Source organism: Cibotium barometz, chromosome 25 (genome assembly GCF_041138505.1).
Source record: "Cibotium barometz isolate CiBa-2024 chromosome 25, ASM4113850v1, whole genome shotgun sequence".
Taxonomy (NCBI): Eukaryota; Viridiplantae; Streptophyta; class Polypodiopsida; order Cyatheales; family Cibotiaceae; genus Cibotium; species Cibotium barometz.
In genome coordinates this window covers 41696927-41712297 of record NC_141070.1, presented here as the reverse complement: position 1 = coordinate 41712297, position 15371 = coordinate 41696927, and the positions used below count along the sequence as shown (strand labels likewise).

Sequence of the window (15371 nt, the reverse complement as noted above, 5' to 3'; positions counted from 1 at the left end):
TGTTTTGCATCAAGTTTCGAATGCTCCGAAGAAGAAAGTTGGAGGATCGGAGGTTGATTTTCACAAATGGCTTGTTTTAATAACGATTGTGTGTACGCGGTACCATGCTCAGACGACCTGCTCCATAAATTTTGAGTACCAACATGACTATGTTTCGATGAAATGTGTAGACGTCACAAAGTGACGTCACAAAGTGATTTTCATTGCTTTGTGACATTTGTGAAAATTGACCTCTAATCCTTTAACTTTCTTCTCTGGAGCATCTGAAACTTGATGCAAAACATCAAGTTTTGTGGTAGAGTTGGAATGAAAAATTTGATGTTTTGCATCAACTTTAATGTTTTGCATCAACTTTAATGTAAAACATCAACTTTTAGGGAGCTATTTTTCTTAACTTTAAAATATTTTTACATTTTTTATGAGAATTATTTTTCTTTTTATCACCAATAAATTTGTAAAAGCCCATTCCAAACAGTAGATAGTAGCCAATAAAATCTCATTAAAAAAAAAACTTATAAATCATAGAATTAAAGAAAAAATATACCTAAGATAAGGTGATATAGGTAGAACATAGGTTTACGACGGCTAAGGACCTGAAAAACATATATGGTCGCAACCTTTGACTACAAACTTGAGACGAGGTCATTAAAAAAAAGGCTTATCTATGTAACCATGTAACCTTTGTATAATAAATATTATTGCTACGATGCCAAAAAATCATGATAACAGAAGAGCTAGATGAGATAATCCATGATGACCTGTAATCCATTGGTTTTAATCCCAATGTGCAAGACTTCATTGATTTGGAATACCCCACGAGTCGATTGATTTGCCAATCCTAATTTTTGTTCTACAATTCAATTTTAAAGCTGAAGAACTATAAGAAAATACACATGGTGTAACTATCTATGTCGAGGAGGGGGGTGCATATGAGCATTGACTCTACCATGCCTATGTGCAGTAGTATGCTCTCCAACATCGGGGACCTTGAATCTATCGTCATCATGAAAGCTCCAAGCTCTTCTCTACCACCATTCTAGACGCCCTAAGCTCCTCTCTTTTCTCTTTGTACACAAAGACAATGTCGCGAGCGAAGATTGCATCTCTTAGCATCTCTTAGCGAAGATTGCATCTCTTAGCATCCTTTGCATGTCCTGCAAATAATTATAACCAGAGTTCATTCTACACTACCCATAGACATACCATCTCTCAACATCCTTCACATGTACTCTAAATAATTATAACTAGAGCTCATTCCGACACTACTCTTAGATATGCCATCACCTACGTTCATGATAATGGCTATCTGGATCAAACATCAACATATGCATACTATGAATTTTTGCCACCACCACATATGTACATAATATAGGCTAAAATTTCTTCTCACCACCCTTATCCATATTGCATAACAAAAACTGCTTCATGAAAACAAATGCCTATGTAGGTCAAAATTTACACCCATAGGCTATATGATGTCTGCCTCTAAGATTGTCCTGCCAAAAAAATATTTCAATTTTCTACTCTTTTAACATGCTTAGGTTTACTCAGAGCCTCCATAGTTACCATCTTCTACATATATATATATATGAATACAAGTCTACCTTTGCACACCTATAAGTTGACCTCTTTAAACTCTTAGTATTGGTTGTATATTATGCCCATTATTTGCTTATAAATAATAGAGCAAATAATTATGTTATGCAAATTGTTAAGGTAAGTATATACTAAAGGCTTTACTATTTGGGTCTAGAAATAGACTCAAGGATGTTTGTAGATTTTTTCATAAATTATGGAGCTTATACTATTATGTATTCTAATATTTTTTGAGTGCTTATTATCAACTAATGTGCATATTTATGCATAGTGGTAGAATTTGTCCCAAGAAAGTCTATTAAAAAAAGTGTCTTACATTCATGAAATTTATAAAATAAAATTTTACTTGAAAAAGATTGATATTTCTTTAAGTTATGTAGACTCATTTATCATTTTGTTAGTTAAGTTTATTTTTATGTCATAAACAACATAAGTTTATAAATCTACAAAGGTCACACATGTTCTCAATCTTGAAAAAAATTATAAAATTCATGTAATTTTTAAATTTATACATGGAATTCTAGATGCGTTTTCAAAAAACTATGTTTTTAAGCCATTTTTGAGATTTCACACTCTTTGGGAGGGAATCTTTTTAGGTAACCCTTGTCAGTTACCTATTTTGCCTTCGCAATAGTTTTATGTTGTAGGCTTCTCAAGAAGATTCTTCCCCCCTCAAAATCTATTACCGGATTCACAAGATGGGTGTTGTAAAATGCTCTCTATGCTAGGTATGGATTACACAAAAATACACACATGTTTCAATTATTACATGCTATTTAAAGGGGTTAATAAAGATGCAACACAATGTCTACAATGTGGAGAGAGTCGCTATAGGGATGATTTGCAAGGAGAAAAAATTTCTCGAAAGGTGTTGAGACACTTCGCTATAATTCCTCGCATCTAACACAGGTTTAAATGTAAGGGGATTGCAGAACTCATGACATGGCATGCTACTGATGGCATCATGATGAGGATTGTAGTTGATTCATCAACATGGCAACATGTGGATCATTAATCGCCATAGTTTAAAGATGATCTCATCACTTACGTCTTGGCTTGGCAATGGATGGTGGTAACCCATTTGGCTTCAAGTCCACATCATGGTCTACTTGGCCTATTGTATTGGTGAATTACAACCTCCCTCCATGGGTGGTAATGAAGAAAGGTCATATCATGCTTGCTCTCCTTGTACTACCAGGCAAGTATAAGGTGGAAAATATGGATGTGTAACTTGAGCCTTTGATTGAGGAGCTTGAGACACTATGGTGAGGTATCAAAGTACATGATGTTTCAAGGCCAATAAATAGGCGTGAGGCGGAGGTGAAAGGAGTTTTGCTTTGGATGATGTATGACTATCCCGGGTTCTCAGAGTACTCAAGGAAACTTGAACCAGATAACTATAAGCTTTAAACTTTAAGTTTATATCTCTACCTCTCAATCATCTTAATTTTAAAATAGGTTTGGAAACCTGTGGACATCATGCATGTTTGATTTGTGGACCATCCATTAGGAGACCTTTGGACATCTTTTGGGCCTTGTAAGGATTCCTAATTTTTAGGGATTAAGGCTAATTTTATGCTTTCTTAAGGAGATAAGGTCAATCAAGAGGCCTACTTGGAGCCTATAATTTGAGCTTTCTAGCCCATACCTCCCCTACAAAAATAGGGTCTAATGTTGTCATTATCTCTCCTCTTCTCATTCTAGGAAGCTCGTAACTAGGGGGGGACAAAATGGATATTTTTTTTTCCATTTTGCAAGTTTTATACTTTGAAATTGACCCCAGACCCATATATATGTAAAACATTCAATTTTTAACCTTGATTTTGTCCTAAAACCAACTCTATCTCATCATTGAATGCCTCCACCTTTTTCTCCTTCATTTAACGCCTCCACTTCCCCACCAAATCAACCAAATCAGTGTGGAAAGTGTATAAATCTCTTGTCACTTTCCACATTATCAATCTCCAGCTAAGGGGGGGCTAAAAATAGTGATTTTTTTTCTCATGGTTGAACTTTGTGTCTTTAAAAGTTATCCCAAACCCATATATATGTAAAAAAAATCCTTTTTCAACCTCTTTTCTTCCCAAAATTGAACCAACTCTCTCTCTCTCTCTCTCTCTCTCTCTCTCTCTCTCTCTCTCTCTCTCTCTCTCTCTCTCTCTCTCTCTACTCATCTCTCTATTGTGCGCTTGGCCTGCATAGCCTCGCTCTATCCCACAATCCTCTCATGTATCCTCTCAACTCTCCCTTTCTCTCTCTATTGTGAGCTAATGGCCTGACTCTCTCTCTCTCTCTCTCTCTCTCTCCTCCTGTGTGACTGCATCCTCCCTCCCTCCCTCTCTCTCTCTCTCTCTCTCTCTTTCTCTCTCTCTCTCTCTCTCTCTCTCTCTCTCTCTCTCTCTCTCCCCCTATGATTGCATCCTCCCTCTCTCTCTCTCTCTCTCTCTCTCTCTCTCTCTCTCTCTCTCTCTCTCTCTCTTTCTCTCTCTCTCTCTCTCTCTCTCTCTCTCTCTCTCTCTCTCTCTCTCTCTCCTGTGACTGCATCCTCCCTCTCTCTAATTATAACTCCTTGGAATATCTCTCTCCATTGTGAGTTTGGCCTCCATAGCCTCACTCCGTCTACTCTAAACTCTCCCTTTCTCTCTCTATTGTTTCCTACAAACACACACACACACTCTCTTTCTCCTATGATTGCATCCTCCCTCTCTCTAATCTTAACTCCTTGGAAGGTTATAGCATACACTAACTCTCTCTAATCTCAATTCCTATTCCCCCCCCCTCTTTCTCTCTCTCTCCACTATGAGCTTAGGGCCTCCCTCTTCTTTTCCACTATCAACTCCTTCTAAGCATGGCATTGCATGAAATCACTGACACTAATGTGCCATTGCATCGACACAAGGTGGATTTACATGTGCCGGTGTTGGAAGAGTATGCAACTTCAGGCAAGGTTCATCTCACTGAGCATGAGAGGAATGTACGTAAACAAGGGGGTCACATAATGTGGATCTATGGGTTGATGGGCATCTATACCCAACTGACCCAAGGGTGCATTACCCACCTACTTTCAAAGACTTACCATCATTTATTCAGTATGTGGGAGATGGTGAGAATGGGATGCTCAGCTACTTTCAAAGACTTACCATCATTTATTCAGTATGTGGGAGATGGTGAGAATGGGATGCTCAGCTACTTTCAAAGACTTACCATCATTTATTCAGTATGTGGGAGATGGTGAGAATGGGATGCTTAGCTACTATACAAGAGATTAGCAAAACAAATGACGCCGGTAGAGTCTTCTACTTGTCATCACAGTTGCATACGCTCCAAGTTAACCTTGCTAGTGTATACCAAGGCCTACTTTAGGCTTAAGCAAAAATCAAGGAGCTTGAGGGTGTAAATCAAGAGAGAGTAGCGTGTGTGGAAAAGATTACACAGACCATCTTCCACATGAAAAGCACTCCTATTGGAGCTAGAAAGCATAAGAGGCCACTCAACCACATCGAAACACTTGCCGTTTGGGGGGTTGCTTGTAAGCGGAGAATTTAAGCAGCGCGGTATGGCTCCTCTTTCTTATTCTCTATCACTTCCAATTCAAAATGCCAATGTAAATCATGTGTGCACTTGTGTAATGTCAATGTAGTTTTGTTGGTTTTTAAAGTATTCCTTCAAAGATGCCACATATTTTGATCAAACCGGGGGATTGTAAATGAGCTCTTGTGCTCTTTCACAAATGAGGGAACATGTGCTTAAAATGATTAGGGATCCCCGTTTTGCAAGAAGATACGTAGGGTTGTTTCCAATGAAATCATATAAGAGGTTTCCCAAAGTATCATCAATGTTGATGTTGTTACTGCATGTGATGAGGTAGGTATTAGGTGAGGAAGGGTTACAAAGCTCTTTATCAATTGCTAGGAGACACCCTTTGTAAGAAATGTATCACGCAAAACCTTTTCTTGCCATCAAAGAGGGTTCATCTAGCAAAGGAAGTGAACAATGAAGATGTAAAATGTAGGATCGGGGATTACTACCACATCAACGATACACTTTGCATTGCAACATGGGGAAAGAAGAAGACTACAAATGGTAATGTTTCATTTGAATTCAATGAGTTCAATGACATTTTTGTTGAAATGCAAAAGCTATAAAAGAAAATGATATTATTCTATGGGTTGCCTTCTTCATATAAGTAGGTTTTGTAACATTGCACACATTAGTTTTGTGCTCATTTATGGGGAACAACTTAACATTTTGTTTGATTTCCATGTTTTATAACCTGCCTTGGGGGTTGTAGAAGTTCAACTCCTAGACACCAACTTATTCACAGTAGTAGCAGTAGTAGCTGAAGTGGAAGAAAACTATTATTATGACATGATGCAATTTCTGGAAGATGGGACTTTTTCAGAGAGATACACCGCTGACAAGAAAAAGAAAATTACCTTAAGAAGTAGAAATTTCACCATGATTATTGGGCAGCTCTACAAAAGAGGCATAGACCAGATCTTAGGCAAATATGTCCAAGATCATGAGCAGCAAGCTCTGTTAATAGAAGCACACTGTGGGATCATCGGAGGACACATGGGCGGAGAAATAACAGCCCAAAAAATTTTGCAAGGAGGCCTGTGGTGGCATGTGGTGGCCAACTGTCATAAAAGGGATGCCCAACAGTGAAGTAAAGAACTGTGATGTCTGTCCAGCAAATGTGTCAACCCGAAGATTACGATAGATCGCCCATCTCACCTATATTGCCGCTATCTCCATTCATGAAGTGGGGATTGGATTTTGTTGGACCAATTAAGCCTTCCACAAAAAGCAGCATAGATGTGAGTACATCATTGTGGTTGCTGTGACTATTTTACCAAGTGGCGGGAAGCTAGAGCTATAAAGAGAAACTCCACAGAGAAGAGGTGGTGAAGTTCCTCTTCAAGGACATCGTTTGATAGGCATAGATTGTCGGTGGAAATAGTTAGTGATCAGGGCACACATTTCATGAACAAAGTAATGAAAGGGTTGATGGAGAGGTACCTGATCAATCACAAGAAGTCCTCACCCTACTACCCACAGTGCAACGGCCCCGGGAGGAATCAACCACCAACAAGGTTCTAACCAAGATTCTAAAGAAAATTGTAAATGCTAACAAAAATGATTGAGACCAGAAGCTGGATGCGGCCCTATGAGCATTCCGTACATCCTACAAAGTCTGAATTGGGAAAACACCATTCAAGCTGGTCTATGGGTGTCCAACAAGAACTACAGACTTCTCGGAGCAGCAGAGGAGGGAGAAAAAATAAACTAGGTTGCCATCTACAAAGAAAATCTAGCAAAGAGAGCAGCCACTTGGGCTAAGGAGAAACAACCCATAGTAATACATGTGCACCTATGAGCAATTTCTTGGGCTACCAAGTCGATGGATCGTCAGATAGGAGACGTCCATGTCAAACATCAACATAAGGAAGCCGGAGGATCCTCGAAAGCTACCAAGGTCACTTTCAGTTCATTTGAGGAGGAGGACAGAGATGATGAGGAGGAATGGCAAAAGATTGCTCAAAAAGCTAGCAAGAAGAGAAAACACATGGTAGATGAAGAGATGCTGCCTGACCTGGAATGCCTGACCTAGAAGAGGTCAAGAAACAAAGGGCAGAAGAAAGGAAGAATAAGCTTGAAGAAGAGGAAAAGAAGAAGGAAGAAGAAGAAAAGAGAAGAAAGGAGGAAGAAGAGAAGAAAAGGAACGAAGGAGAACATCAGAAAAAGAAAGAAGAAGCTCAAAAGGGGAAACTGCCATCAAAACAAAAGTGGTTATTCCAGTAGAACTGCAGTCTTGGGTAGCAAATCTGGCACAGAAGGTGTAGGAAGGACCAAGCTATAACTTCAAGCTACCTCGAGAATTAGAAGCAGGACTTCCCAATGAGCAGCTGCATATAAGTAGGATTGTAGGCCAGAACATCCTTTCAAAGGCTCTTATGAGAAGAAGGCCCGAAGCACAATCAATATGTGTGCTCGGAATCATAAACAACATGGAATGCTAGTGAACGCCACAGCTAAAGCCAAAGAGTTAGAAAGCAAATCATTCATGATGACACATCAAAACGAGGAAATGCAAAAAAAGTTTGCCATCGTAGTGCAACAAAAGGAGCTGAGTGAGGGGAAGATCAGAGCCCTCATCAACAAAAGGCACTTGCTCCAAGCTCACGTGGAAGAGCCCTCATCAACAAAAGGCACTTGCTCCAAGCTCACGTTGTCGTGCCACAGCACGTCTATGGCGTGAAACCATGCATGTGAGGCTGTTAAATACAAATCCAGATGAATGGGATTAAGTGGCTGTGTACATATGGGATGTATGGCGTGTGGAGGGTTTTGCTTTTAAGGAGAGCGTTGCCAGGCGTGCAGTGTGGGTCGGTTTGGATTTGAGCCTATTGCAGGCTTGTCCGGAGTGATGTCAAATGCAGGTGGTTTCGGCTACCCGATGGCCTTGAAGTGTGTGGGCGTCCCAAAGGAAAAAGTGGGCATTCGAAGCTGTTTGAAGGTATGAGGAAAGCATGGGCAAATAAAGATGAAATGGCCGAGGTAGTATTGTGGGCATTGGGTGTGAAATAGAAGGTATGGTGGGTGGCCATCCTTAGGCATTAGGGAAAATAATAAATAAAATAAAAGGACAAAACGTGGCCAGCTGGCAGTTGGCGTGGAGCGTTGAGGGCCTGCCAACCAATGCTTCTGGAAGCTGGTCGGCAGCTGGAAATGGAGAGAGCCGTCGCCGAGGTGATGTGTGTGGGGAAATAGCCAAGAGTGTGTGTAAAAAAAGACGGGGAGCCTGAGCAGACGCCGTCGGGGAACAGTTTAAGGAGCCGCATGCTATAAGTAGAGAAGTGGAGAGCACAGGCGGCCGCAGAAAGGAGAGTGTTGGGGGTTCGCAGCTGCAGACGTGAAAGAAAGCGCGGGTGGTGCTGTTGTGGAGACCCAGACGACAGCTGGAAGGTGTGGTGGCCTCCGGGTTCTGGAGTAGCAAAGTGGCTTGTTGCAGCCACAGGGAAGGAAACGCTGGGAAGAGCGGGCAGCTGCAGGTATACACAGGGAACCGCCTCGTGGAAAAAGAGGCTTGGCCAGGGGAATTCTACAAAAAACAGAAGCGCAGCAGCTGCTGCAGAAAGAGGAAGATGGTCGTCTAGTAGAGGAGAGAACGCCTACAAAGCTGGTAGCAAAAGAACTGTAAGAGCCCCCCGGCTTTGCTTTCCAAATTGTGAACACTCATCTGGATAAGGCAAGTGCTCGGGCCCGCAGGCGAGGAGCTTTGCTTACTTGGCAGCATATAGCCTCATTACCTCCAAGCCTTCCTGTACTTTACTGTGGTGGATTTAACACAGAGAAGGAAACTACTGTTGGGCGATTTCTATTGGGAAGGTCAAGAGAGCATGGAGTAGTTGGTGATATGATCGACGCATGGGCTAGTGCACGGAGACGGAAAAGCACAAAGCTTGTTTGTACTTACCATGGATTCAAAGGTTATGGGCGCTTCGGACTTTCAAGAAAAGGTTTAAGCGACTCTACAGATGAACACTGTAGTGTCTTTTACAATAAGGAGCAGGTTGAGCAGACAGAAGGCGGTGCGTTCTGGCTTCCTGAATCACCATCTGTACCAGTAAGTACATCTTGGGGTGCAGCTGTCCCATGCATTGCAACATGGGTGACATTCCAGTTGAAAGGGGTGGTGATCTGAATTTCATGGTGCTGAAGCTATGCTATGGGCTACTGTTGGCATGCATATGCTGAAGATATGTATACCTTTGGATTTGATGATGTCTTGTGAGTTTATTTGCTTTGTCTCGTGAGTGTTGATACATGTCAATCATTTTGTACAAACATATAGCATTTATTATGTGAGGACCTTCCATTATGATGAAGCTTTGATAATGATATATGAAGATGATCATGAGTTCTCTTGCCACCATAAGCCTTGTATCATCAGAGTCGAAGATGGTGTGTCTTGTATGAGTTGTGGAGACAATCCCATTGAATGTATGCCTGAGTCAAGAGATTGAGTTAATACCATGCTATACTTGTTCCATGAGAAGCTGAGAAGACATTTAATGCTTGGAATTTTGGAAGCTACTCTCACAGCCAGAAGCCTCGCGCTTTCCCAGCTACACCGCCCACGTCACGACAGCTTTGGTGAACCCGACGTGAAACCGCTGGGGTGAGAGTACAAAATGGAGCATTTATATGCAGAAATGAAAGAGCTTGAAGAGCGGTTCAGGAAGATTGAAGAAGAAAAGCAAATTCAGGAAGCAGTGGAAACTGTGATGCAATTGGTATATGACAGGGTCAATATATTTGATGGTTATGATCCAGAAAGCTATCTAAGGTGTTACGAGACAGAGATGAAGAATCAAGGGGTTCCAGAAAACATGATGATTGCATCTTTTGCATACCTTGTAAGTCCTGATTTAAAAGATGAAGTGCTGGAACTAGCAGAGTATTACTCCAAACGATGGAATGATTTTGCAGATGCACTTATTTATGTGAGTTCCAGGTATAATGTGAGCTGTGATAGTGTTCCAGCAACAATCCGAGCCAATTTAGAAGCGGTTGTCGATGCATGTCTTATGGAAGACAATCAATTGCTATTCAAGGCTGATACAGAGATTGTGGAGGCTGTTTATGCTAAATTGGGACTGCAAAAAGCCATTAGTGAGCAACAAGGCCTTCACAGTGCAAAAAGTGATGCTTTGCTACAGCTTCATAAAGATGCAATGGGTGAACTGTGCAAGTATAATCTGTTTTCTGAGGGTGCAGACATACAGGGTCCTATGATCATACCACATGATGTATGTATGCCTAAGCTTGAGGAGACACTTGATTCAGAGAGCTTCAGGACAGGTGTTTCGAAGGGTATTCCTCAGGTGTCGTATCATATGTGTGAAGAACAGCAGGAACCAATGCTTCTTGCTGAAAGCATGATTGCAGAGTTTGAAGATCTAAGACAAGAAGAAGATGCTATCATTACTGCATTCTTATCTGGTTATGATGCTTATAAGCAGGATGATGTACATGAATATGCAGACGGGCCACAAGTATGTGTGATTGATTTAGAGGGGGTGAGTGATATGGGTGATTCCAACAGTGATGTTGCTTCTGAGGCTGGTTGCCAAGGTTCTTTGGATTTGGGTTATTCTGGAATGCTAACAGGGTGTTCCAACAATAAACAGGGTGATGTTATGTCATCAGTGTCAGGGTTACCTTGCAACCACATTTGTGAGCAACAATCTCGAGCTTGGAAGCCTGTTTATGATGATGATTTGGAGAGGGAAATTGAATCTGTCTTTTTGGATCATGCAGGGTTCAATGATATACAGATTCAAGGGTACTTGGGTGAGGGACCCATAATTCTAAGCCAATCTGCAGACATGTATCAAGAAATACTGGGAGATAACATGCAGGATATGCAAAGTGTGGTCACAGAGCCTCATGAGGCTGCATATGAGCAACCAAATGGATATAGCTATGGGGGTATGAATGTTCATGATAATCAACATGTGGGATTGCAAGATGATAATGGCTTCAATACGATTGATCCTGGTTTGGATGCTATCTTAGATGATGCATTGGATGATTTCATGGTATATGATAGATCTCCATCAGCTTTGGGCTCTTCTATGCTTGATGCTAGTCAACTGTTGGTTGCAAGTGAGGATGTGCAGGTGTTATGTAAGCCAAATGATTGTGATGAGATTGATTCAGATCTGGAGGCTATTCTCGATGATGCCTTGTTGGATTTTGTACGTGTTGATGCTTTTCCGTCTTTGGATGAGAAGAATGAATGTTTATTAGTGGGGGTGAGCTGGATCCGGGCACAGTAGATTTGGATGGGATGTTACCAAGTGCGTATTCTATGCTGTTAATGCAGTTGTTACTTGGTGTGGCCATACAATATGTGGTGCAAAGGCTTCAAACATGGCCTGAGGAAATTTTTGAAGCAAATCATTTTGAAGAGCATCCCACTTTGAATGATGAGGGTGATCATACATATGCAGGGAATCTAAGTGAGGATAGGGCTTCGTATAAGCAAAGGATATGCCACATATGCCAAAAGCGATTGGTATTTGATCCAGGTGGGAAAGCAGAACCATTCGGATGTGATTGCTGATGCTTGTACATATACCAATGTTGGTGTGCAAATAATGCCTGGGCAGTGAGTTCCAGGACCTGTGTGGCACATACCAGAGGATGTGCAGGTTTAGAGGGGGTGGATGTCGTGCCACAGCACGTCTATGGCGTGAAACCATGCATGTGAGGCTGTTAAATACAAATCCAGATGAATGGGATTAAGTGGCTATGTACATATGGGATGTATGGCGTGTGGAGGGTTTAGCTTTTAAGGAGAGCGTTGCCAGGCGTGCAGTGTGGGTCGGTTTGGATTTGAGCCTATTGCAGGCTTGTCCGGAGTGATGTCAAATGCAGGTGGTTTCGGCTACCCGATGGCCTTGAAGTGTGTGGGCATCCCAAAGGAAAAAGTGGGCATTCGAAGCTGTTTGAAGGTATGAGGAAAGCATGGGCAAATAAAGATGAAATGGCCGAGGTAGTATTGTGGGCATTGGGTGTGAAATAGAAGGTATGGTGGGTGGCCATCCTTAGGCATTAGGGAAAATAATAAATAAAATAAAAGGACAAAACGTGGCCAGCTGGCAGTTGGCGTGGAGCGTTGAGGGCCTGCCAACCAATGCTTCTGGAAGCTGGTCGGCAGCTGGAAATGGAGAGAGCCGCCGCCGAGGTGATGTGTGTGGGGAAATAGCCAAGAGTGTGTGTAAAAAAAGACGGGGAGCCTGAGCAGACGCCGTCGGGGAACAGTTTAAGGAGCCCCATGCTATAAGCAGAGAAGTGGAGAGTACAGGCGGCCGCAGAAAGGAGAGTGTTGGGGGTTCGCAGCTGCAGACGTGAAAGAAAGCGCGGGTGGTGCTGTTGTGGAGACCCAGACGACAGCTGGAAGGTGTGGTGGCCTCCGGGTTCTGGAGTAGCAAAGTGGCTTGCTGCAGCCAGAGGGAGGGAAACGCTGGGAAGAGCGGGCAGCTGCAGGTATACACAGGGAACCGCCTCGTGGAAAAAGAGGCTTGGCCAGGGGAATTCTACAAAAAACAGAAGCGCAGCAGCTGCTGCAGAAAGAGGAAGATGGTCGTCTGGTAGAGGAGATAACGCCTACAAAGCTGGTAGCAAAAGAACTGTAGGAGCCCCCCGGCTTTGCTTTCCAAATTGTGAACACTCATCTGGATAAGGCAAGTGCTCGGGCCCGCAGGCGAGGAGCTTTGCTTACTTGGCAGCATATAGCCTCATTACCTCCAAGCCTTCCTGTACTTTACTGTGGTGGATTTAACACAGAGAAGGAAACTACTGTTGGGCGATTTCTATTGGGAAGGTCAAGAGAGCATGGAGTAGTTGGTGATATGATCGACGCATGGGCTAGTGCACGGAGACGGAAAAGCACAAAGCTTGTTTGTACTTACCATGGATTCAAAGGTTATGGGCGCTTCGGACTTTCAAGAAAAGGTTTAAGCGACTCTACAGATGAACACTGTAGTGTCTTTTACAATAAGGAGCAGGTTGAGCAGACAGAAGGCGGTGCGTTCTGGCTTCCTGAATCACCATCTGTACCAGCAAGTACATCTTGGGGTGCAGCTGTCCCATGCATTGCAACATGGGTGACATTCCAGTTGAAAGGGGTGGTGATCTGAATTTCATGTAAAGTTGCACCTCGCCCCCTATTATGCTATGAAGGTGATTATTGAGTTGAAGAGGACCCTCTCCAATATCAACATGGTTTCCAAGCTTCTAAATGAAAGCAACTGTTGGTGCTGAAGCTATGCTATGGGCTACTGTTGGCATGCATATGCTGAAGATATGTATACCTTTGGATTTGATGATGTCTTGTGAGTTTATTTGCTTTGTCTCGTGAGTGTTGATACATGTCAATCATTTTGTACAAACATATAGCATTTATTATGTGAGGACCTTCCATTATGATGAAGCTTTGATAATGATATATAAAGATGATCATGAGTTCTCTTGCCATAAGCCTTGTATCATCAGAGTCGAAGATGGTGTGTCTTGTATGAGTTGTGGAGACAATCCCATTGAATGTATGCCTGAGTCAAGAGATTGAGTTAATACCATGCTATACTTGTTCCATGAGAAGCTGAGAAGACATTTAATGCTTGGAATTTTGGAAGCTACTCTCACAGCCAGAAGCCTCGCGCTTTCCCAGCTACACCGCCCACGTCACGACAACGTGGAAGAGCTCCATGCTAGATTATGAAAAGCAATAAAGCCAGCAAAGGCCTCGGATGATACCATACAAGGACTGAAGGACGAAGTGCTAGATAGCACAATAGCGGTGGCTGTAGCACAATAAGAAGCCCAAGCCATGAAAAACCAAGACAAAGAAGAAGTTATGTGCCTACCACTATACGCCAAAATAGCAGTGATAAAAATAGTAAAGGTTAAACTCAGCAAGTTCTAGGATCAGGCGGCGCTGCAAGACTTGGTAGAAATCAGGAATAGATGTCTTGCAAACCACAACAGGTCATTCATGACCTAGATAAAGATGATGATGTAGACAACAGACCGCACCAACAACAACCACCACCACAACAACAACAACAACAATACCAGCACAACAAGCAATAGGCCAAGAGTCCCCCAAAACAAGCACTTCAAGAAAAGGAAAGCAAGTGGAAAATGAGGACCATAATCTAGCACAAGCATTGAAGGCCACCACTTGGAAAGAGGGAACACTGGGAAAAGGAGGACCATAATCTAGCACAAGCATTGAAGGCCACCACTTGGAAAGAGGGAACACTGGGAAAAGGAGGTGAAGAAGTTAGCTGAAAGAAATAAAGTGTTGTAGCAAGAGTTGCAGAATGCCACACAAAGATTAGGAAAAGGAGTAAAAACAAAGGCTTGAAAGGAGTACTAAATTTGAAATAGACACCATCAATGAGTTGAATGCACTGGAATTAGAAATGCAGCATTGCATGGAAAATGAGAATCAGCTCCTCAAAGAACAAGGAGAGATTGGGAAAGTTACAGAGCCACCCTCCAAATACAAATAGAGGAGGCAAAGCAGATGGAAAAAAGGGTGTAGAAGACCCAGAAGACAAGACTACAATGGAAAATAGAGCTCACAAAAGCAAAGGAAGAAGTGGCGAGACTTCAAGTAGAATTAACAAAGGTAAAGGCTGATGCTGAGTTAGCCACTGAGAGCACAACAATGTTGTCACTTGGAGTTCCCAAAAAGGAAAGAGGAGAGCTATTGGTTGAGCTTCAGAAATTGAATTGATGCTAACCAAGCCGTGCACAAAGAGAATGAGCACCTCAAAGATTAATTGGTCAACTGCTCAGTAACTCCGTGGGCCAGCTTGAACAACCCATTTTTTGACGCCTCACATGTGATGTTCTCTGAGCTGCTGCTGAGGGCCAACAAAGAACTACCACCATATTTCTAGAATGCAGACATAATAAGGTCAATGCTTACCATGAATAATTTCTGTTGTCACAAACGCTGGAGGGAAGGAGGATGGTCCCACCTAGAATGCAACCACCCACAAGTGTTAATGTTGTCTAGAAGTGGGGTATTAGAGACCCAAAAGAGGAAAAGGTGCAAAGCTCACCTACAGATGATCTAGCAAAGTATGAAGAAGCTGTATAGATTGAGTGGAGGGTGATACCAATGCCAAAAAAGAAAATACTAGGGCAAGACCGGTGATAAAAGTTTTTGATCAGAAGACACCACAAAT

At 42.3% G+C, this 15371-nt stretch overlaps 1 protein-coding gene across 1 annotated transcript; it reads left to right on the top strand.

Annotated features, from left to right (window-relative positions):
• Window positions 1-8026: 8026 nt before the first annotated feature.
• On the top strand, window positions 8027-13310 carry LOC147624578 (uncharacterized). The gene is made up of 4 exons (XM_086819849.1): window positions 8027-8116; window positions 8612-8796; window positions 8869-9295; window positions 12807-13310. Exons 1-4 carry the CDS (start codon window positions 8027-8029, stop codon window positions 13308-13310), a joined length of 1206 nt encoding a protein of 401 aa, XP_086675975.1.
• Window positions 13311-15371: the final 2061 nt, after the last annotated feature.

Excerpts from the sequence above, each read along its gene's own strand:
- LOC147624578 (XM_086819849.1), top strand. The coding sequence starts at position 8,027 with ATGTCAAATGCAGGTGGTTTCGGCTACCCGATGGCCTTGAAGTGTGTG. Across the intron at positions 8,117-8,611 it reads GCATTCGAAGCTGTTTGAAG|CCACAGGGAAGGAAACGCTG; the intron begins GTATGAGGAAAG and ends GGCTTGTTGCAG. Across the intron at positions 9,296-12,806 it reads CATTCCAGTTGAAAGGGGTG|GAGCCCCCCGGCTTTGCTTT; the intron begins GTGATCTGAATT and ends AAAGAACTGTAG.